Source organism: Salmo trutta, chromosome 29 (genome assembly GCF_901001165.1).
Source record: "Salmo trutta chromosome 29, fSalTru1.1, whole genome shotgun sequence".
Lineage (NCBI taxonomy): Eukaryota > Metazoa > Chordata > Actinopteri > Salmoniformes > Salmonidae > Salmo > Salmo trutta.
Genome location: NC_042985.1, coordinates 10071022 through 10095978, shown reverse-complemented (window position 1 = coordinate 10095978; position 24957 = coordinate 10071022). Strand labels below are relative to the sequence as shown.

At 45.2% G+C, this 24957-nt stretch overlaps 1 protein-coding gene across 1 annotated transcript in view; it reads left to right on the top strand.

Moving 5' to 3' along the window:
* LOC115166888 (transmembrane channel-like protein 3) overlaps window positions 1-24957 on the top strand; it is a 50305-nt gene that overhangs the window by 13476 nt on the left and 11872 nt on the right. Inside the window, exons 4-14 of the mRNA XM_029720789.1 lie at window positions 1036-1142; window positions 2822-2920; window positions 4654-4796; window positions 5238-5385; window positions 6244-6287; window positions 11972-12119; window positions 18044-18153; window positions 18360-18453; window positions 18920-19198; window positions 22873-23001; window positions 23462-23529. Coding sequence (XP_029576649.1) covers window positions 1036-1142; window positions 2822-2920; window positions 4654-4796; window positions 5238-5385; window positions 6244-6287; window positions 11972-12119; window positions 18044-18153; window positions 18360-18453; window positions 18920-19198; window positions 22873-23001; window positions 23462-23529 — 1369 coding nt within the window. The remainder of the gene's footprint in view (window positions 1-1035; window positions 1143-2821; window positions 2921-4653; window positions 4797-5237; window positions 5386-6243; window positions 6288-11971; window positions 12120-18043; window positions 18154-18359; window positions 18454-18919; window positions 19199-22872; window positions 23002-23461; window positions 23530-24957) is intronic.

Here is a 24957-nt window from a genome sequence, read left to right as displayed (position 1 = left end):
GGTAACCCGTGTGTATAGCCAAGTTATTACCTCGTACCCCTGCACATAGACTCTGTACTGGTAACCCGTGTGTATAGCCAAGTTATTACCTCGTACCCCTGCACATAGACTCTGTACTGGTAACCCGTGTGTATAGCCAAGTTATTACCTCGTACCCCTGCACATAGACTCTGTACTGGTAACCCGTGTGTATAGCCAAGTTATTACCTCGTACCCCTGCACATAGACTCTGTACTGGTAACCCGTGTGTATAGCCAAGTTATTACCTCGTACCCCTGCACATAGACTCTGTACTGGTAACCCGTGTGTGTAGCCAAGTTATTACCTCGTACCCCTGCACATAGACTCTGTACTGGTAACCCGTGTGTATAGCCAAGTTATTACCTCGTACCCCTGCACATAGACTCTGTACTGGTAACCCGTGTGTATAGCCAAGTTATTACCTCGTACCCCTGCACATAGACTCTGTACTGGTAACCCGTGTGTATAGCCAAGTTATTACCTTGTACCCCTGCACATAGACTCTGTACTGGTAACCCGTGTGTATAGCCAAGTTATTACCTCGTACCCCTGCACATAGACTCTGTACTGGTAACCCGTGTGTATAGCCAAGTTATTACCTCGTACCCCTGCACATAGACTCTGTACTGGTAACCCGTGTGTGTAGCCAAGTTATCATTGTGTATTTACTCCTCGTGTTACAGTTTTTTTTCTATTGTTATTTTATTTATATTTTTTTATTTTGCGTTGTCGGGAAGTTAGCATTTCAGTTAGTCTACACCTGTTGTTTACCAAGCATGTGACAATTAGCATTTAAAAAAATAAATAAATGTAATGTCTGAAATTTAAAATAAATTCAGTTTGGTTTGAGATGATTTGTGAGTATCTGTGTCCTTTCTCCAAGTACAGATCTAGGATCAGCTCCCCCTCCCCCAATCCTTAACTTAACCATTAGTGGTGAATATTCAAAACTGACCAAATATCAGTGTCTTGGGGTAGCTTCACCGTACACCCCTGTCTCTGTTTCCCTCTTAGGTCACTTTGGGTCAGGGGTGGCCTCCTACTTCATCTTCCTCAGATGGCTGTTTGGTATCAACATAGTCCTTACTGTCATGACTGGAGCATTCATAGTTATACCTGAGGTAAGTGTGTGTGTGTGTGTGTGTGTGTGTGTGTGTGTGTGTGTGTGTGTGTGTGTGTGTGTGTGTGTGTGTGTGTGTGTGTGTGTGTGTGTGTGTGTGTGTGTGTGTGTGTGTGTGTGTGTGTGTGTGTGTGTGTGTGTGTGTGTGTGTGTGTGCGCGCGTGTGTGTCTGTCTTAGGTCCGATGACTTATCTGGATAAATAAGGGAAAAATAAATCAATCAATAGAAGAACAGGTGCTGTTTGTACCATGGATGTGTGTACCATAGATGTGTGTACCATGGATGTGTGTATCATGAATGTGTGTACCATGGATGTGTGTACCATGGATGTGTGTACCATGGATGTGTGTACCATGGATGTGTGTACCATGGATGTGTGTATCATGGATGTGTGTACCATGGATGTGTGTATCATAGATGTGTGTACCATGGATGTGTGTATCATTACTAAATAATGAAGTTATTAGTGAAAGGAAGTAAACTGAATTCTCCATGAAACAAAACTTAAAAATAGCAATAGAGTTCAACTTTATTTAATACGATTCAAATGCTTCAAATGTAGAATGTAGCTGAATGTTACAATGGTGAATTGTATGCAGAGGATACAAGAGAGGACCTAACAGATATTGTAAATTCCGGTATGTGCTTGCAAAGTATGACAATAAAAATCAGCACTTTTGGTGCCAGCCGTCACAAATAATGCATAGAGGGCATTGTTATTGGTCTGGGTATGTCGGGGAAAGCAGGGCTGATTTATTTAGCTGGCTGACATGCAGACACAGGCAATTTCCCCAGACATCAGCTGGCACATCACTCACTCCCAATCTTCTCCATTTCATCCCTCCTTCCTTCATTCCATTCTCCAACCAACATTTTCCCTCCTTCATTCACCCCAACCTCACAGATTGGACTTTTCCTTTGTAGACTGAAGTTTTCAGAGATTTAATCCGATTGCGGGTTGTAGACTAAGTACCTTTTAGCTTGTATCTGACAATAAAACATTTTACCGTCACGGTGAAGTCACGGTGAAGTCATGGTGAAGCTGGACCTAATTATAGAATGGTTTATGTACTATAATTCAGTCAATATTCCAACATATTCCAATTCAGTCAATATTCCAACACTTACTCCATTATCCACCTGTTATTTATCAGAACTTACCGTTGCTACTTCATACATATAGACCGATCAATGTTATTTAAATGTTTTACATTTTAGTCATTTAGCAGACACTCTTATCCAGAGCGACTTACAGTAGTGAATGCATACATTTCATACATTTTTTTCCGTACTGGTGGTTGGAGATCATTGTAGATTATGATCGGAAGAAAACAGAAAATAAAAGATCTAGGGAACATATTATTGTTTTTGAGGCATGGAGTGGGTAGTTAAACTGTGTGTGTGTGTGACCTGTAGTTCTGTGACCTGTGTGTGTGTGTGTGTGTGTGTGTGTGTGTGTGTGTGTGTGTGTGTGTGTGTGTGTGTGTGTGTGTGTGTGTATGTGTGTGTGTGTGTGTGTGTGTGTGTGTGTGTGTGTGTGTGTGTGTGTGTGCAAATTCAATGGTAACATTTCCCTTCCTAATCCATTTGCCCCCACTCCTCCCCTCAAATCGATATGTACTATATCTCCATATCATTGATTGAACTGGCATAATAATCCATCTGATTTCTCCCCTCAGCTCCTGGCCGGAGAGCCGTTCGGAACAACCCGGAGTAAGACCATTCCCAAGGAGCACCTGGCCTCAGCCCAAGATCTGGACACCATCTGGTCTCTTGGGGCAAGGCAGTTTTATCTCTTAATGTTCCCTCAATATCACTGTTCAATTACATGCATTTTGTTGTGTAGTCCGATTCATCTAAACTATATTTCAACCACTCCTTGTACTATGAGTGATGTTTATGTTGCCAGCCTTCTTCTCAGCATGACATTAAGTATTGAGGCCCCTGAGGATCAACAATAACATTACATTGACATTACATTTTAGTCATTTAGCAGACGCTGTGTGAAATGGATCAGGATTTGTTTAAACATGATATTAATGTTCCATGATTGCCACTATGGTCAGGGAGAGGACTACATTTTCAGCACTGAATATGCCAGTAGTGTCTCAATAGTGTCTCAGTAGTGCCTCAGTAGTGCCTCAGTAGTGCCTCAGTAGTCCCTCAGTAGTGCCTCATTAGTGCCTCATTAGTGCCTCAGTAATGCCTCAGTAGTGCCTCAATAGTCCCTCAGTAGTCCCTCAGTAGTCCCTCAGTAATGTCTCAGTAGTGCCTCAGTAATGCCTTAATAGTCCCTCAGTAGTCCCTCAGTAATGCCTCAGTAGTGCCTCAATAGTCCCTCAGTAGTCCCTCAGTAATGCCTCAGTAGTGCCTCAATAGTCCCTCAGTAATGCCTCAGTAGTGCCTCAGTAGTGCCTCAGTAGTCCCTCAGTAGTCCCTCAGTAATGTCTCAGTAGTGCCTCAGTAATGCCTTAATAGTCCCTCAGTAGTCCCTCAGTAATGCCTCAGTAGTGCCTCAATAGTCCCTCAGTAGTCCCTCAGTAATGCCTCAGTAGTGCCTCAATAGTCCCTCAGTAATGCCTCAGTAGTGCCTCAGTAGTGCCTCAGTAGTCCCTCAGTAGTCCCTCAGTAATGCCTCAGTAGTGCCTCAATAGTCCCTCAGTAATGCCTCAGTAGTGCCTCAGTAGTGCCTCAGTAGTCCCTCAGTAATGCCTCAGTAGTGCCTCAGTAGTGCCTCAATAGTCCCTCAGTAGTCCCTCAGTAATGCCTCAGTAGTGCCTCAGTAGTCCCTCAGTAGTCCCTCAGTAATGCCTCAGTAGTGCCTCAATAGTCCCTCAGTAATGCCTCAGTAGTGCCTCAGTAGTGCCTCAGTAGTCCCTCAGTAGTCCCTCAGTAATGCCTCAGTAGTGCCTCAATAGTCCCTCAGTAATGCCTCAGTAGTGCCTCAGTAGTGCCTCAGTAGTCCCTCAGTAATGCCTCAGTAGTGCCTCAGTAGTGCCTCAATAGTCCCTCAGTAGTCCCTCAGTAATGCCTCAGTAGTGCCTCAATAGTCCCTCAGTAGTCCCTCAGTAATGCCTCAGTAGTGCCTCAATAGTCCCTCAGTAGTCCCTCAGTAATGCCTCAGTAGTGCCTCAGTAGTCCCTCAATAGTCCCTCAGTAGTCCCTCAGTAATGCCTCAGTAGTGCCTCAATAGTCCCTCAGTAGTCCCTCAGTAATGCCTCAGTAGTGCCTCAATAGTCCCTCAGTAATGCCTCAGTAGTCCCTCAGTAGTCCCTCAGTAATGTCTCAGTAGCGTCTCAATTGTGTCTCAATAGCATCTCAATAGCATCTCAATAGCGTCTCAATAGCGTCTCAATAGCGCCTCAATAGTGTCTCAGTAGTGCCCCAACAGCGTGTTGGTTTTGTTTGTTGCATGCATTCAGTTTCACTGTGTTTTAAAGACCCAAGCCACAACTTGTTTTGGTTCCCAGTTTATTCCAAATTCTTGTCTTTGTGATGTTTTCATCCACAGGGCTACCTCCAGTACTCGGTGTTGTTCTATGGGTACTATGGCCCGGTGAGGAAGCTCGGCAGTGCCGGCTATCGTCTCCCCCTGGCCTATTTTCTGGTTGGGATGGCTGTTTTTGCCTACAGTTTCATCATTCTGTTAAGAAAGTAATCACAGGAGTCTCTTTAATAAAGCTCATTTATGTGGTTGATATTGATATCAAAATGAAAGTGAAGTGATATTGATATGAATGTATTACCAAAGGTGACCATTGATGTGGCTAGCTACTAGCTACTACTAATGTCAAATATTCTATTTTTTAAGGTGGACTCAGCGATATGACGTAGATACACAAAGTAAAAAGCATAGTGGGTACATTTTTGCAACAACTAAGAGCATTGAAATACAAGGTCAAACTTCTCCGCTGTTTTGGTCCCGTGGCTATCACATTGTAACCACCATTGTTGTGATTATATTTCAACTGTTTCTGTATTACCTTTAAAGGTGTTTGAATCCTGTTCCATCGCCAGTTTAACCTCTTATTAAGAACACAATGACCTGTCGCTAATCGATGCCATTTTGTGTTATTTATTACAATTTTCCCTCAGGATGGCTAAGAACTCCCGTCTGAGCCTAGCCAGTGCCTCTGACGAGAACTTCACCTTCTGCTGGAGAGTGTTCTGTGCCTGGGACTACCTCATAGGGAACCCTGAGGCTGCAGAGAGCAAGGGAGCCGCTATCGTCAACAACATCAGGGTGAGAGAGACACACGGTGCAAGACTCAGGGCCACATTTCTGTAAACCTCATCTTGCAGTGATTTCATTTTCAAATAATTCTACGTTACATGTAAACTGAGAAATACGTAAATAGTTGCCTCTTTATGATGCACATTGTTGAAGTAAAGTTTAAAGTGTAATCACGCTGCCAGAATAAAATGAGTTGTATGGTAATTTTTGCACTTTGCACAATTATTTTTGCACTACGAAAATGTCGCCCTCAATAGTCTAAATGGCCCTCCTCTGCTCATCTCCTGCTTTCACTTATCCTGTGGTTTCAAATCATCACAAATGGAGGAGATGGAAAGAGGAAGCCATGTAACACATTTGTGGTGCACGCTCAATCATCCTAACTGTTTTCCTTTCCTAGTCTCCTCTCCTTCATCTGCACTGAGCCATTGAGAAACACTACACCACCCCACTCCTCGGATTTGATTTCCAACGATCCCAATTTCTTTCATTCACACACAGCACTCTGTAGAGTAGAAGTCAATGTACCAATGAATTACTGCTGATTTTCCTGAGGGCTGATCTATTATCTGTATTCTACGTCTAAACAAGAGAGACCTTTAAGCTGCTTGTTGAGTTTCCCTGTAGTCAGCAAAATGTAAAAGTAGATTCCTCTGTTTCGATAAGCTCAGTTGAAATGCTTAGATGCTTGATACAATACATCGGTTTTTTCTTTCTTTATCCATATTTAACCTTTATTTTTCAGTTTTGTCTCATTGAGATTTACAATGTATTTTTCTACAGATAGGTGGACAAAATTGCAGCAAATATGTAGTTACACAAGATGGATGACATGAATAAATGCTAATTCCTTGCTCCTTTCTCTAGGAGGCCATTGTTGAGGAGCAGGAGAAAAAGAAGGATACTAGTCTGTAAGTATTTTTATTCTCTTGTCCTTGTAGAGGGTGGCTAAGTTAGCATCACACATTGATATTGCTTTCCTGAGAGTAGCTGACACCCTGGACCCGTTAATGGACCCTTGGCTTTTATGCGTCAGTGGCTTTATCCTTTGCAAAGTATCTTGTGTCATTCATTTTTTATCCCCAATTTCGTGGTATCCAATTGGTAGATACAGTCTTTTGTCATCGCTGCAACTCCCTTACGGACTCGGAGAGGCGAAGGTCGAGAGCCGTGCGTCCTCCGAAACACAACCCAACCAAGCCGCACTGCTTCTTGACACAATGCCCACTTAACCCGGAAGCCAGCCGCACCAATGTGTTGGAGAAACACCGTACACCTTGCGACCATGTCAGCGCACGATGGGACAAGGACATCCCTGCCGGCCAAACCCTCCCCTAACCCGGACAACACTGGACCAATTGTGCCCCTCCAGGTCTCTCCCGGTCGCGGCCGGCTGCGACAGAGCCTGGACTCGAACCCAGAATCTCTAGTGTCACAGCTAGTACTGTGATAATGTGCCTTAGACCACTGTGCCACTCGGGAGGCCCATCTTGTGTCATTCTGATGGGTAGAATCCAGGACTGTACCACATTCATTGATGATGCTCTTTGATTTATGGGTCTAGCCTACTGGAGTCATGGATGTATAAATGGGGGGGGGGGGGGGGTGAATGTGGGGAGGGGGGTCTTCCTGGGGCATAAATCTACACATCTACATTTTTTTCCCAGTGGCAGCCTTGATTTTGCATATAGAGGAAACACTGTATAAAAGTCAATGTTTTGCTATGACATGTTCAGTGGAAGTTCATCTCCTGCTATCCCCTGGTTGCTTTTGAGCCTCTTCTACCTGCGTTCTCCAATGGTCTCAGAAAGGACTGATTTACTGTCTCGCTCCCAGTCCATTGCTACCCCACACACAGGCCGACACTTCCTGGTGGCGTAACTCATCCTAACAGCCTTTTACTGTCAGAGATGACTGGCTCTAAATCACCCCTGCCAGAGCATCATCAGACCTGAGTAGACATTAAAGAGGGATTAATACCTCAGGGAACGTTCGTTTACACTGCCCGCGGCCCTCTCCACCACACTATGTTGCCACTTCTTTCAGTCCATTTGAGTTAATGTCTATTCTAACTGGGGCTAATGCTAGGTGGATGCATGCACTGTACTGTATGTAAATTGTAGTTTTAATGGGAGATTTCAACCTAACGTTCTTTTGATTGGGTTGGGGAGATTTTCACTGGAGTTTGAATTATAGTAACATTACCATGTTGCCACTTTTGTGTGGTTTAGGTGGTGATCTGATGAAGGCTGTGGAATGTCCAATGTACACTCATTTTGGTTTCAGGTAGAACCCTTTTGTGGTCCATGTGGAACCCTTTCCACAGAGGGATTTACATGGAACTCAAAAGTGTTCCACCTGCAAATAAAAAGTATTTTTACCTGGAACCCAAAAGGGTTATCCTATGGGGACAGCCAAGGAACACTAAGAGTGTACAATACAGGCAGCCAGAGGAGGAAGGACCTCCCCTCTGAATCTGGTTCCTCTTTAGGTTTCTTCCTTCTAAAGAGTTGTTTCCTTGCCACTGTGCTTCAGATTTTGCTTGGGCCTGGGTCTAAGCAGGTTTACTGTAAAGCACTTTGTGACAACAGTAAAAGGGCTTTACACAGTGTCACCACTTGACTTTTTTCTGTTATAGCCTGAATTTAAAATGGATTAAATTGAGATATTTTAGTGTCACTGGCCAACACACAATACCCCACAAGTGAATAAAAAATTTAAAACGGAAATGTCTTGTGTCAATAAATATTCAACCCCTTTGTTATAGCAAGCCTAAATAAGTTCAGGAGTAAACATATGCACCTCTTGACGGTCGCCTAGGATAGGGGGCGCTACAGCGATTTTTGAAAAAAATACGTGCCCATTTTAAATGGCCTCCTACTCAAACTGAGAAGCTAGGATATGGATATAATTAATAGATGTGGATAGAAAACACCCTAAAGTTTCTAAAACTGTTTGAATGGTGTCTGTGAGTATAACAGAACTCATATGGCAGTCAAACCCCAAGACAGATTCTAACAGGATGTGGAAATCTGATTTGCGGACTCAACTTCAGCACTTTGCCTATAAATCACACCGTGAGTTAGGATTCATTGAGCACTTCCTATGGCTTCCACTAGATGTCCCCAGTCTTTACAAAGTGGTTTGAGTCTTCTACAGTACGAACTGACTGAAAGAGAGGCTGTTGATATTGGTCAAATGGGGAGGGCAATTACCATTATGATGCGGGCACCCCTGGCTACCCTCCCCTTTCGAAACGTTTTGAAAGACAATGCAACCGTCCCCCTTGAATATTGTTGGAGCTCTGGTTGAAAAAGGCCCTAAAGATTTATGTTATACAACGTTTGACATGTTTGAACAAACTTACATTAAAAAAAAATGCATTTTGGTGAAAGAGAAGTCCCGCGCACGACGGTACATTTGGAGTAGCCTTCAGAACGCGCTAACAACAAGAAGCTATTGGGACATAAATGATTAACTTTTTTGAACGAAAATACATTTGTTGTGGATCTGGGATTCCTGGAAGTGCCTTCTGATGAAGATAATCAAAGGTAAGAGAATATTTACAATAGTATACAAGAGTAGATTTGATATTCGATTGTTCCAAGATGGCGCAGACCTGTATTGCTAGCCTATTTTTCTGAGTATAGCATCCCCTTTTATTGCAAAGTGTGATTACCCAGTAAAGTTATTTTTAAATCTGGCAATGCAGGTGCTTTCACGAGATGTTCATCTATAATTCTTTGAATGACAATATTACATTTGAAAAATGTTTTCGAATAGTAATTTAGTAAATTGTAGCGCTGCTTCACCGGATGCATTTGAGGGAAAATAGTTTCTCAACGTCACGCGCCGATGTAAAATGCTGTTTTTATATATAAATATGAACTTTATCGAACAAAAGAATGCATGTATTGTGTAACATGATGTCCTAGGAGTCATCTGATGAAGATTGTCAAAGGTTAGCGCTGCATTTAGCTGTTTTTTGGTTATTTGTGTTGCATGTGGTTGGTCGGAAAATGGCTATGTGAATACTTTGACGATATACTCCTCTAACATTATCTAATGTTTTGCTTTTGCTGTAAAGCCTTTTTGAAATCGGACAAGGTGGTTTGATTCAGGAGAGGTGTATCTATAAAACGATATAAAATAGTCCTATATTTGAAAAAAATAATGACATTTTTCTATTGTTCGGTTATGAATATGGCGAAATGATTTTACGCTGGATGTTGATCCCGCATACGGGACGGAGAACATCAAGATTAACAAGTCACATAATAAGTTGTATGGACTCACTCTTTGTGTAATAATAGTGTTTAACAAGATTTTTGAATGACTACCTCATGTCTGTACCCCACACATACAATTATCTGTAAGGTCCCTCAGTCAAGCAGTGAATTACAAACACAGATTCAACCACAAAGACCAGGGAGGTTTTCCAATGCCTTGCAAAGGAGATGGGTAAAAAATAATGGGGGTCAATGTAAATTGTCCAGTGGCGATTTTTTATGCAAAGTTCAGCAGTCTAATGGCTTGGGGGTAGAAGCTGTTGAGGAGCCTTTTGGTCCTAGACTTGGCGCTCCGGTACCGCTTGCCATGCGGTAGCAGAGAAAACGTATACAGTGGGGGAAAAAAGTATTTGGTCCCCTGCTGATTTTGTACGTTTGCCCACTGACAAAGAAAGGATCAGTCTATAATTTTAATGGTAGGTTTATTTGAACAGTGAGAGACAGAATAACAACAAAAATATCCAGAAAAATGCATGTCAAAAATGTTAGAAATTGATTTGCATTTTAATGAGGGAAATAAGTATTTGACCCTCTCTCAAATCAGAAAGATTTCTGGCTCCCAGGTGTCTTTTATACAGGTAATGAGCTGAGATTAGGAGCACACTCTTAAAGGGAGTGCTCCTAACTGCAGTTTGTTACCTGTAAAAAAGACACCTGTCCACAGAAGCAATCAATCAATCAGATTACAAACTCTCCACCATGGCCAAGACCAAAGAGCTCTCCAAGGATGTCAGGGACAAGATTGTAGACCTACACAAGGCTGGAATGGGCTACAAGACCATCGTCAAGCAGCTTGGTGAGAAGGTGACAATATTTGGTGCGATAATTCACAAATGGAAGAAACACAAAAGAACTGTCAATATCCCTCGGCCTGGGGCTCCATGCAAGATCTCACCTCGTGGAGTTGCAATGATCATGAGAACGGTGAGGAATCAGCCCAGAACTACACTGGAGGATCTTGTCAATGATCTCAAGGCAGCTGGGACCATAGTCACCAAGAAAACAATTGGTAACACACTACGCCGTGAAGGACTGAAATCCTGCAGCGCCCGCAAGGTCCCCCTGCTCAAGAATACATATACATGCCCGTCTGAAGTTTGCCAATGAACATCTGAATGACTGAGAGGACAACTGGTGAAAGTGTTGTGGTCAGATGAGACCAAAATGGAGCTCTTTGACATCAACTCAACTCGCCGTGTTTGGAGGAGGAGGAATTCTGCCTATAACCCCAAGAACACCATCTCCACCGTCAAACATTACGCTTTGGGGGTGTTTTTCTGCTAAGGGGACAGGACAACTTCACCGCATCAAAGGGACGATGGACGGGGCCATGTACCGTCAAATCTTGGGTGAGAACCTCCTTCCCTCAGCCAGGGCATTGAAAATGGGTCGTGGATGGGTATTCCAGCATGACAATGACCCAAAACACACGGCCAAGGCAACAAAGGAGTGGCTCAAGAAGAAGCACATTAAGGTCCTGGAGTGGCCTAGCCAGTCTCCAGACCTTAATCCCATAGAAAATCTGTGGAGGGAGCTCAAGGTTCGAGTTGCCAAACGTCAGCCTCAAAACCTTAATGACTTGGAGAAGATCTGCAAAGAGGAGTGGGACAAAATCCCTCCTGAGATGTGTGCAAACCTGGTGGCCAACTACCAGAAACGTCTGACCTCTGTGATTGCCAACAAGGGTTTTACCACCTAGTACTAAGTCATGTTTTGCAGAGGGGTCAAATACTTATTTCCCTCATTAAAATGCAAATCATTTTATAACATTTTTGACATGCGTTTTTCTGGATTTTGTTGTTGTTATTCTGTCTCTCACTGTTCAAATAAACCTACTATTAAAATTATAGACTGATCCTTTCTTTGTATGTGGGCAAACATACAAAATCAGCAGGGGATCAAATACTTTTTTCCCCCACTGTAACTTGGGTCACTGGAGTGTCTGACAATTTTATGGGCTTTCCTCTGACACCGCCTATTATATAGGTCCTGGATGGCAGGAAGCTTGGCCCCAGTGATGTACTGGGCCGTTCGCACAACCCTCTGTAATGCCTTACGGTCAGCTGCCGAGCAGTTGCCATACCAGGCGTTGATGCAACCGGTCAGGATGCTCTCGATGGTGCATGCAACCGGTCAGGATGCTCCCCAGATCCTTTTGAGGATGTTTTTATTTAACCATTTTGAATTCAGGCTGTAACGCATCAACATGTCGAATAAGTCAAGAGATATAAATACTTTCTAAAGGCACTGTAAATACATTTGATTTCATGAACTACTGTTTCTCTGTTTCTCTCTCTGTCTTCCAGAGCAGTCCTGATCAGTCTGCGTATCCTAGCCAACATCCTGGTCCTTCTCTCTCTGGCTGGCAGCATTTATATAATCTACTTTGTGGTGGACCGCTCCCAGAAACTAGAGCAGGAGAAGCCAGAGCTAACACTATGGGAGAAGAATGAGGTAGGTAGCTACAGTATACACTGAGTATACCAAACATTAGGAACACCTCCCCTGTGTCCCCTTTAAGGTACAGTCTCAGTTCATCGGGGCATGGACTCTACAAGGTGTAGAAAGTGTTCCACAGGGATGCTGGCCCATGTTGACTCCAATGCTTCCCACAGTTGGCTGGATGTGTCACGGATCCTTAAGGGCAGGAGGAAGGGGCAGAGTCAAACGCAGGAGACTTATGTCCAATAGTGCCGAAGTTAATTTACACCGACACTCGGTGGTCAAAAAAGGCAAAGGGAGCGCACAATACCCAAAAGAAAAAATACGCACGGGGCGCAGCCCGGCAACAATAATAATCCAACGTGTTCCGCTGGGAAAACACAACAACAGCGTACACAAACACTGCCCGCTGACATACAATTTATCCCGCACAAAAAACGAACCAGAAGGACCAAACTAAATACCCCCCCACTAATGACAGACAAGAAACAGGTGCGGACCTAGACAGACAAAAAACAAAGAACACAGAAACTTAGATCGGTGGCAGCTAGTAGACCGGCGACGACGACCGCCGAGCGCCGCCCGACCGCGGAGGGGCACCATCTTCTGTGGATATTGTGACAGTACCCCTCCCCTGACGCGCAGCAGGGCAGGCGGAGGGGCAGGTTCCGGGTCGAGAGCCAGACTCTGTCACCCGGATTATACACGGGGGCCTCACTGCGGCGGCGGTCAGCGCTCTCCTTCTGACGACCTATCGCCTGCTTCAAGCACTCCTGGACAGCACTCCAGGTCTCCTGAGAGCGCTGTACCCATTCCTCCACCGCAGGAGCCTCTGTCTGCCAGGACACCAGGACCGGCTGATAACCTAATACAACCTGAAAAGGTGACAGGTTAGTAGAGGAGTGGCGCTGAGAGTTCTGGGCCATCTCGGCCCATGGCACGAACCTCGCCCACTCCCCTGGCCGGTCCTGGCAATACGACCGCAGAAACCTGCCCACATCCTGGTTAATGCATTCTACCTGCCCATTACTCTCGGGGTGAAAACCCGAGGTCAGGTTGACCGAGATCCCAGCCTCTCCATAAACGACCTCCACACCCTGGAAGTGAACTGGGGACCCCGATCAGATACGATGTCCTCGGGCACCCCGTAGTGCCGGAAGACATGGGTGAATAGGGCCTCCGCGGTCTGTAGGGCCGTAGGAAGACCGGGCAATGGGAGCAGACGGCAGGACTTCAAGAACCGATCCACAACGACCAGGATCGTGGTGTTCCCCTGAGATGGAGGGAGATCCGTAAGGAAATCCACCGAGAGGTGAGACCAAGGTCGCTGGGAAACGGGGAGGGGCTGTAGTTTCCCCCGAGGCAGGTGCCTAGGAGCCTTGCACTGGGCGCACACCGAACAGGAAGAGACATAGTGTCTTACATCCTCAGCCAAGGTGTGCCACCAGTACTTTCCTTTCAGGCCTCGCACTGTCCGTTCCACCCCAGGATGACCCGAGGAGGGTAGAGTGTGGGCCCATCGGATCAGGCGATCGCGAACACCAAGCGGAACGAACTTCAGACCCGCGGGACATTGAGGTGGAGTGGGTTCTGACTGAACCGCCCGCTCGATGTCCGCATCCACCTCCCATACCACCGGTGCCACTAGACAGGAAGCAGGGAGTATGGGAGTGGGATCGATGGTCCGCTCCTCGGTGTCGTAGAGACGCGACAGTGCGTCGGCCTTCCGGTTCCGAGAACCCGGAATGTATGAAAGGGTAAATTGGAACCTCGTAAAGAACATGGCCCACCTGGCTTGACGAGGATTAAGTCTCCTCGCTGTCCGGATGTACTCCAGGTTACGGTGGTCGGTCCAGATGAGAAAAGGGTGACGTGCCCCCTCAAGCCAATGTCTCCACACTGTCAAAGCCTTGACCACGGCTAACAACTCCCTGTCCCCCACATCATAGTTGCACTCTGCCGGGCTCAGCTTCTTGGAAAAGAATGTGCAGGGGCGGAGCTTCGGGGGAGTGCCCGAACGCTGTGACAGCACTGCTCCTACCCCAGCCTCGGATGCGTCCACCTCCACTATGAATGGCAAAGAGGGATCCGGATGCGCCAGCACCGGAGCGTCAGTAAACAGAACCTTCAGACGACGGAAGGCTCTGTCCGCCTCTGCCGACCACCGCAGTCGCACCGGACCCCCCTTCATCAGTGAGGTAATGGGAGCTGCCACCTGACCAAAACCCCGGATAAACCTCCGGTAATAATTGGCGAACCCCAAGAACCGCTGCACCTCCTTCACCGTGGTAGGGGTCGGCCAATTACGCACAGCCGTAACGCGGTCACATTCCATCACCACCCCTGTGGTGGAAATGCGATATCCCAGAAAAGAGACGGCTCGTTTGGAGAACTCACATTTCTCAGCCTCGACGTATAGGTTATGCTCCAGCAGCCGCCCAAGCACTTTGCGCACCAGAGCCACATGCGTGGTGCGTGTGGCGGAGTAGATCAGGATGTCATCAATGTACACCACCACACCCTGTCCGAGCATGTCTCTGAGAACGTCGTCCACAAAGGATTGGAAGACAGCGGGAGCATTTTTTAACCCATACGGCATGACGAGGTACTCATAATGGCCAGATGTGGTACTAAATGCGGTTTTCCACTCGTCTCCATCTCGGATACGCACCAGGTTATACGAGCTCCTAAGATCTAGTTTGGTGAAGAAGCGCGCCCTGTGAAATGACTCCACTGCCGTAGCAATGAGAGGTAGTGGGTAACTGAACCCCACTGTGATAGCATTTAGACCTCTATAGTCAATGCACGGGCGCAGGCCTCCCTCCTTCTTCTTCACAAAAAAGAAGCTCGAGGAGACGGGGGATTTAGATGGCCGAACGTATCCCTGTCTCAAGGACTCAGTGACGTATGTCTCCATAGCCACTGTCTCCTCCTGAGACAGAGGATACACGTGACTTTTAGGGAGGGCCGCGTCAGCCTGGAGGTTTATCGCACAATCCCCCTGTCGATGGGGTGGTAATTGAGTCGCTTTCGATAGCCAAATCGGCATATTCAGAGGGAATGTGCACTGTAGAGACTTGGTCTGGACTCTCCACCGTGGTTGCACCGATGGAAACTCCTATATACCTACCTGAGCACTCCCTCGACCACCCCTTAAGAGCCCTCTGCCTCCACGAAATCTGAGGGTTGTGAGTGGCTAGCCAGGGGATTCCCAGGGAATCCGGGGAGTCAATGAGGAATAGGCTGATACGTTCCACATGACCCCCCCACGTCGCCATAACCAGTGGCACAGTAACCTCCCCCACTTGGCCGGACCCTAGCGGTCGACTATCTAGGGCGTGCACAGGGAAGGGGTGGTCCAGCTGAACCAGGGGAATCCCTAACCTATTAGCGACCCCACGGTCCATAAAACTCCCAGCTGCACCTGAATCGACTAGTGCCTTATACTGGAAGTGAGGGGAAAAATTGGGAAAACAAACTGAAGTGTACATGTGGTCGACAGGGGGCTCTGGGTGTGGCTGGTGTTGACTCACCTGGGGGGTCGATGTAGTGCTCTGCCTGCCATCCGAACTCCCGGGTTGACCCCTCCAGCACTGGTCCGCAGTGTGTCCTCTGCGCCCACAGTGGGTGCAGGAGAGGCCCTCCCCTCCAGTCCTCCTCAAAGCAGCTCCTCCTATCTCCATGGGCAGTGGAACAGGAGGGCTGGGAGGTGGAACGAACAGGCCCCGACTAGCACGTCCCCGGGTAGCCAGCAGGTTGTCCAGCCTGATGGACAAAACCACCAGCTGGTCTAGGGTGATGGTGTGGTCCCAACATGCCAGCTCCCGGCGGACATCCTCTCGGAGACTGCAACGATAGTGATCCATCAGGGCCCGCTCATTCCACCCTGATCCCGCGGCGAGGGTCCGGAACTCCAGGGCGAAGTCCTGAGCGCTCCTCGTCCCTTGTCTCAAGTGAAACAACCGCTCACCCGCCGCCTTGCCCTCCGGGGGATGATCGAATACCGCCCGGAAGCGACGGGTGAACTCCGGGTAGTCGCCCCGAGCCGAGTCTGGGCCATCCCAGACTGTGTTGGCCCATTCCAGGGCTCTAACCGTAAGACAAGAGACGAGGACGCTCACTTTTTCTTCGTCGGAGGGAGAGGGGCGGACGGTCGCCAGGTACAGTTCAATCTGGAGCAAAAACCCCTTACACCCTGCGGCCGTCCCATCAAATTCCCTCGGCGGCGTAATCCGGATCCCGCTCGAGTCCGCTTCAGGGGGTGTCGGTAGGGGCGCCAGCTGAGGAACCGGAGCTGGTCCGGTGGGGGAAGCACCTCTCTCCCAGCGCTCTAATCGGGTCAGCACCTGGTTCATCGCCGAGCCCAGACGGTGGAGGAGGCAGGCGTGCTGTGACACCTGCTCCGCTACTGACGGTGCTTCTGCTCCTGCTGACTCCATGTAAATTTGGTGCGGGATTCTGTCACGGATCCTTAAGGGCAGGAGGAAGGGGCAGAGTCAAACGCAGGAGACTTATGTCCAGTAGTGCCGAAGTTTATTTACACCGACACTCGGTGGTCAAAAAAGGCACAGGGAGCGCACAATACCCAAAAGGGAAAACAGGTAATCCACGAATGAAAAAATACGTACGGGGCGCAGCCCGGCAATAATAATAATCCAACGTGTTCCGCTGGGAAAACACAACAACAGCGTACACAAACAGTGCCCGCTGACATACAATTAATCCCGCACAAAAAACGAACCCAAAGGACCAAACTAAATACCCCCCCACTAATGACAGACAAGAAACAGGTGCGGACCTAGACAGACAAAAAACAAAGAACACAGAAACATAGATTGGTGGCAGCTAGTAGACCGGCGACGACGACCGCCGAGCACCACCCGACCGAGGAGGGGCGCCATCTTCTGTGGATATTGTGACAGGATGTTCTTTGGGTGGTGGGCCATTCTTGATACACATGGGAAACTGTTGAGTGTGAAAAACCCAGCGGCGTTGCAGTTCTTGTCACAAACCGGTGCGACCTGGCACCTACTACCATACTCCGTTCAAAGGCACTTAAATGTTTTGTCTTTCCCATTCACCCTCTGAATGGCACACATACACAATCAATGTCTCAATTGTCTCAGTGCTTAAAAATCCTTCTTTAATCTGTCTCGTCCCCTTCATCTACACTGATTTAAGTGGATTTTACAAGTGACATCAATAAGGGATCACAGCTTTAACCTGTATTCACCAGGTCAGTCTATGTCATGGAAAGAGCAGGTGTCCTTAATGTTTTGTAAGTAGGCTTACTCTGAGTCCGGGAAACCTTACAATATTGTGTTTAACTTGGTTGATGGATTATAGCTACTGTATCTCATTTTAGGCACTTGATTTCCCTGATGACAAAGACATATGTGACAGGACTTCAATTACATCGTGCCTTGTGTTTCTCTCGCATAATTTCCTCTCAGGATGCTGTAATAAAGGCGTTAATGTGAAACTGGAGACCAATAGGGAGACTGCTATCACCAGCTACATGTATCACCATCTGTGCATGACAGCTGATCATTTAATTCAGTTCAGGATAATGGATGCCTGTAAGGGCTTTGATAAGATAACTGTTTCCACTAACCTGATGTCACTGCCTGGACTGATGGTGTTTTCAAGACAACTGGGAACTCTGGAGAGAAAAAACTGGTCAAATCATGACGTCAGTGATCTTCAGGTCGGAAAGTCAAAGCTCTAGAAAGATGCCAGAGTTTCTGACTTGGAATTCTGAGTTGGACAGCCTCTAGCTCCTAACTGCTTGCTCCTCCGATGCCTCCATATATTAGTGAAAAAGAGAAGAGAAGGTCCTGATACAATGACTCCTTATGATGTCATCAGGCGTATATGAACGTGTCTATTTTATAACATACCCAGTGTCTGATGTCATATCCTGTTTCCTGTCCCAGGTGAGTGTGGTGGTGTCCCTCATCACCATGATCGCCCCGTCTGCCTTTGAGCTGGTGGCTCAGCTGGAGATGTACCATCCTAGGACCTCCCTCCGCTTCCAGCTGGCCAGGTCTGACTCTGACAGCACCTCAAATCTCATTTGGTCACACTTAACATTACGTTTCACAGATACAGTAGAGTATCAGTGAAATTGGATTCATATTTTGACATGTAACTACACCGTAGCTGTACTGTTAGTTAATGTTGCTACTAAATTGATTTTAGCTTCTTTTCTTTCTTTTGTAATGCAGTGAATGTTTTGTCTCCTCGCCACAGAGTCCTGGTGTTGTATCTGGGTAACCTGTACAGCCTCATCATTGCCCTTCTGGACAAGGTCAACAGTATGAGTATGGCGTCAGCTGCTGCAGCTGTAAGTAGTCCTGCTGAGATTGAGGCTTTCCTAATATGGACACCATACAAGCCATGTCACTAAACTCTTTCCGTATTGTGCCATAGTCCCCAATAAATAAATGTTACTGTTATTGCTGATGTTAATGTCAATGCTTTAAAAAAAAAAGTTAAATTATTATTAGATTTTTTAAAACCTTTATTTAACTAGGCAAGTCAGTTAAGAGCAAATTATTTTTTACAATGACAGCCTACCCCAGACGACGCCCTATGGGACTACCAATCACTGCTGGTTGTGATGCAGCCTGGATGCTACTGTTAACAACGATCTTGATCTGTCAATGTGGGGAAGGTTTAGAAAACAAAGGAATGAAATTATGAAAATGTTCATACATTTTTAAAGCTCTGATTGACTGATGGATGGATAGACAGACTGACTGGTTGATTGGTTGATTGATTAATTAATGGTTTTGATGGATCATTTCCAGGCGGCGGCCTCTGTGGTTTCGGGGAACTTGTCTGACTCCACGGCATTCATGGCAACTATCTCCCAGCCGAGGGAGACGAGCCTCTCCACCCTCGTATCTGACATCTCCATCTCTGAAAACCGCAACAGCACCATAGCGACCATCGCCATGGTGCTGGATGTCAACACCAGCATCAGCACTAGCAAGGTCACCATGGCAACCATGTACAACCACACTGGGATGTTTGAGCAGAACAAGCAGAAGAAACCGGACGAGTGCTGGGAGACCTACGTTGGACAGGTGCAGAAGTTCATTCCTTGTCATTCGTTCATTTGTTAATTCGCTCATTTGTTAGTTTGTCAATTCATTCATTTCTTCCTTCATTTATTTGTCCATTCATTTCTTAATTAATTTGTTAATCTGTCCATTTGTCCATTCATTCATCTTTTAACATTAATTGAGCAACACTTTACAGAGCAAGTGTACTAACAACTGTTCCATGAAGGTGGAGACCTTTTGCATAGGCCAGAGTAGAACTGTTACAGGGACACTTCATCATCAACCTGACAATTTACATGAATACATACAGTTGAAGTTGGAAGTTTACATACACTTAGGTTGGAGTCATTAAAACTTGTTTTTCAACCACTCCACAAATTTCTTGTTAACAAACTATAGTTTTGGCAAGTCGGTTAGGACATCTACTTTTTCCAACAATTGATTACAGACAAATTATTTCACTTATAATTCACTGTATCACCATTCCCGTGGGTCAGACGTTTACATACACTAAGTTGACTGCGCCTTTAAACAGCTTGGAAAATTCCAGAAAATTATGTCATGGCTTTAGAAGCTTCTGATAGGCTAATTGACATAATTTGGGTCAATTGGAGGTGTACCTGTGGATGTATTTAAAGGCCTACCTTCAAACTCAGTGCCTTTTTGCTTGACATCATGGGAAAATCAAAAGAAATCAGCCAAGACCCCAGAAAAAAATTGTAGACCTCCACAAGTCTGGTTCATCCTTGGGATAAATTTCCAAACGCCTAAAGGTACCACGTTCATCTGTACAAACAATAGTACGCAAGTATAAACACCATGGGACCACGCAGCCGTCATTCCGCTCAGGAAAGAGACGCGTTCTGTCTCCTAGAGATAAAAGTACTTTGGTGCGAAAAGTGCAAATCAATCCCAGAACAACAGCAAACGACCTTATGAAGATGTTGGAGGTAACCTTTACAAAAGTATCTGTATACACAGTAAAACAAGTCCTATATCGACATAACCTGAAAGGCCGCTCATCAAGCAAGAAGCCACTGCTCCAAAACCGCCATAAAAAAAGCCAGACTATGGTTTGCAACTGCACATGGGGACAAATATCGTACTTTTTGGAGAAATGTCCTCTGGTCTGATGAAACAAAAATAGAACTGTTTGGCCATAATGACCATTGTTATGTTTGGAGGAAAAAGGGGGAGGTTTGAAAGCCGAAGAACACCATCCCAACCGTGAAGCACGGGAGTGGCAGCATCATGTCGTGGGGGTTGCTTTGCTCCAGAAGGGACTGGTGCACTTCACAAAATAGATGGCTTCATGAGGGAGGAAAATTATGTGGATATATTGAAGCAACATCTCAAGACATCAGTCAGGAAGTTAAAGCTTGGTCGCAAATGGGTCTTCCAAATGGACAATGACCCCAAGCATACTTCCAAAGTTGTGGCAAAATGGCTTAAGGACAACATAGTCAAGGTATTGGAGTGGCCATCACAAAGCCCTGACCTCAATCCTATAGAAAATCTGTGGGCAGAACTGAAAAAGTGTGTGCGAGCAAGGAGGAAAACAAACCTGACTCAGTTACACCAGCTCTGTCAGGAGGAATGGGCCAAAATTCACCCAATTTATTGTGGGAAGCTTGTGGAAGGCTACCCAAAACATTTGACCCAAGTTAAACAATTTAAAGGCAATGCTACCAAATACTAATTGAGTGTATGTAAGCTTCTGACCCCACTGGGAATGTGATGAAAGAAATAATAGCTGAAATAAATTATTCTCTCTACTATTATTCTGACATTTCACAATCTTAAAATAAAGTGGTGATCCTAACTGACTTAAGACAGGGAATTTTTACTAGGATTAAATGTCAGGAATTGTGAAAAACTGAGTTTAAATGTATTTGGCTAAGGTGTATGTAAACTTCCAACTTCAACTGTAAGGCATTCATAAAATTTTCCTGAAATCATTCATAGCACATTCATGAGTGCTCTGGTATCATTCATAACACCTTCATGAGTGCTGTGGTATCATTCACAACACCTTTATGAGTGCTGTGGTATCATTCACAACACCTTTATGAGTGCTGTGGTATCATTCACAACACCTTTATGAGTGCTGTGGTATCATTCACAACACCTTTATGAGTGCTGTGGTATCATTCACAACACCTTTATGAGTGCTGTGGTATCATTCACAACACCTTTATGAGTGCTGTGGTATCATTCACAACACCTTTATGAGTGCTGTGGTATCATTCATAACACCTTTATGAGTGCTGTGGTATCATTCACAACACCTTTATGAGTGCTGTGGTATCATTCACAACACCTTTATGAGTGCTGTGGTATCATTCACAACACCTTTATGAGTGCTGTGGTATCATTCACAACACCTTTATGAGTGCTGTGGTATCATTCACAACACCTTTATGAGTGCTGTGGTATCATTCACAACACCTTTATGAGTGCTGTGGTATCCTTCACAACACCTTTATTGGTGCTGTGGTATCATTTATAACACCTTTATGAATGCTGTGGTATCATTGATAACATCTTTATGTAGAATTTATAACAACATCCATAACACATACATTCTTCATAATAAAAGTCCCCTAGAATAGATCTTTATTATTTTTATTTATTTTAGTCATTTAGCAGACGCGACTTACAGAAGTGAATGCATACATTTCATGGACTTAAAAAAAAAAAGTTTTGTTTTTTGTACTGGCCCCCCGTGGGAATCGAACCCACAACCCTGGCGTTGCACACACCATGCTGGCATTGCAAACACCATGCTCTACCAACTGAGCCACAGGGAAGGCTTTATCTATTGTACAAAGGAAATGTGTATTACTACTGTCATAGTAATCTATTATGAAACATAACACTGGAGTAGTTCAACCATGTCAGCCTAAGCACTCTGTGTGTACGGTAAGCACCAATAACTATTACCGTTCTAGATCATTCTGTCTGTACACAGACCTAATAATCAACAGTCTCATCCCTCAGACAGTTATCCTTAATACCTCTTAAAGGCATTATGCCCGACAAGAAAAATGAAAATGCCTTGTCCTGTGGCGATTGTTTCCCCCTAAACAATAGATTGAGTATGGATTGAAACGTACCCAGGCAGACATTCAGGTAATGAAGCTGTCACTAGGCCAAGGATGCAAAACGGATGACTTGTTCTTGGTGCAGATCAATAGGAGGGTATATCGTGTGTCGTCGTCTCAGGAGTGGATATTCTCAACAGGAAAATGACATCATATAATTAGCAGAACTGGGTTCAAATTATATGTTTTTATATTTTCAAATGCTTGATCGAGCTTTCAACCAATAGTAAAGTCCCCAAAGTGCAAGAACCCAGGTCTGATAAGTATAGCTTGATGATCCATTTCCCATGAGTTATGTACAGTTAGTTTTTCTGAAAGACATACAGTATACATTTTATTCATTTAGCTGGCGCTCTTATCCAGAGCGACTTACATTCAAATAAGGTAGGATGTGACACATGCCACAGTCACTGCAAGTAAAACTCCCCGCAATAAAGCTGACAGTGACATCAGTGCTAGTAGGTGTTAGCTAGTGTCATTACAGAATGACCAGAATGACCTTAAAGGCGACCCAATAACAGATAGTTAACAGACAGTAGCTATAACAGTGCGTTTCATTATGCTCATATGTTTATATGTGTTGTATTGTAGGAGATGTTGAAGCTGTCTATCATCGATATGATCTTCACGGTGGCCAGTATCCTGTTGATAGACTTCATCAGAGGGCTGGTGGTCAGGTACCTGAGTGACTGCTGCTGCTGGGACCTGGAGAGCAAGTTTGTATGTACTCAACCTCCATTCAAAAAGTATTTGTTTACTTTCAAATAGTCTAGCTGTGCTTAACTGAGCTTGCTTGGTGCAATGGAATAGTCCCGAAAGTGCAAATACTGCCCATATGGCACTCCAGGCAAGCTCAAAGGGTTTGAAAGAAAACAAATACTGTTTGAACCCAAGGGTGATTGTGACTGTGTCGTTATCCAGACGTCAACTGTAATCAGACGATAAGTGCAAACTATGTTGAAGTGCAGTACGGTTTGCAAGTCACAGTTGGATGACATGCTTTTTAATTGCTCCTGGTAACTGTATGTTCTGGTTTAGTCCACGCCATCACGGCAGGCCCAAGCTGTTGCATCTATCAGGAGGCAACTTTATTTTAAGACATTTGACTAGGTCGTCAATATATTTAATGACGTAATTAAAGGTTTAATTAATGTCACCCTTTATGTTTCCCACCTGGCAGCCTGAGTATGGGGAATTCAAGATAGCTGAGAATGTACTCCACCTGATATATAACCAAGGAATGATCTGGTATGTCACATTCTACTGGATTTGTCACTTCATCTATTCTTTATTTTTATAGGACAGTGGAGTTCCACTCAACCTTTCACATTGTTTAAACCCTGGTCTCCAGTGGGGGTGCATTTTACATTGACATTTTTGTCATTTATCAGATGCTCTTATCCAGAGCAACTTACAGGAGCAATTAGGGTCAAGTGTCCTTCTCAAGGGGACACAGACAGGGTTTTTTCTCTCTATGGTTTCTATTTCTATGTTGTCAGAGTCTAGTTTTGTATTTCTATGTTGGGGTTTTGTTTGGGATGATCTCCAATTAAAGGCAGCTGGTCCTCGTTGTCTGTAATTGGAGATCATACTTAAGTTGGGTTTTTTTCCACCTGGGTTTGTGGGGGATTGTTTTTTGAGTAGTGTATGTTTCAACTCTGCCTCACGGTTTGTTGTTTTGGTCTTTAGTTTATGTATCGCATAGTTTCAGTGTAAATAAAATGTGGAACGACACACACGCTGCACTTTGGTCCGCTTCTCCTTACGATAACCGTGACAGAATCTCCCACCACCAAAGGACCAAGCAGCGTGGTATGGACCAGTGGACTATTGAGATAAGGAGGAGTATATCCTCGCTTCATACTCGCCAAACCCACTGGCTCCAGGTCATCTACAAGACCCTGCTAGGTAAAGTCCCCCCTTATCTCAGCTCACTGGTCACCATAGCAGCACCCACCTGTAGCACGCGCTCCAGCAGGTATATCTCTCTGGTCACCCCCAAAGCCAATTCCTCCTTTGGCCATCTCTCCTTCCAGTTCTCTGCTGCCAATGACTGGAACGAACTACAAAAATCTCTGAAACTGGAAACACTTATCTCCCTCACTAGCTTTAAGCACCAACTGTCAGAGCAGCTCACAAATCACTGCAGCTGTACATAGCCCATCTATAATTTAGCCCAAACCACTACCTTTTCCCCTACTGTATTTATTTATTTTGCTCCTTTGCACCCCATTATTTCTATTTCTACTTTGCACTTTCTTCAAACTACAAATCTACCATTCCAGTGTTTTACTTGCTATATTGTATTTACTTCGCCACCATGGCCTTTTTTGCCTTTACCTCCCTTATCTCACCTCATTTGCTCACATTGTATATAGACTTATTTTTCGACTGTATTATTGACTGTATGTTTGTTTTAAACCATTTGTAACTCTGTGTTGTTGTATGTGTCGAACTGCTTTGCTTTATCTTGGCCAGGTCGCAATTGTAAATGAGAACTTGTTCTCAACTTGCCTACCTGGTTAATTAAATAAAGGTGAAATAAAAATGAATAAATAAATATCCAGGGCTTTGGAGGATTTAGGGGCAGGAGAATAGTGCCTCCCATGGGAACAGGTGGAGGCAGCGAGAGCACGGCAACAAGGGAAGCATGAGAGGCAGCCCCCCCCAAAAAAT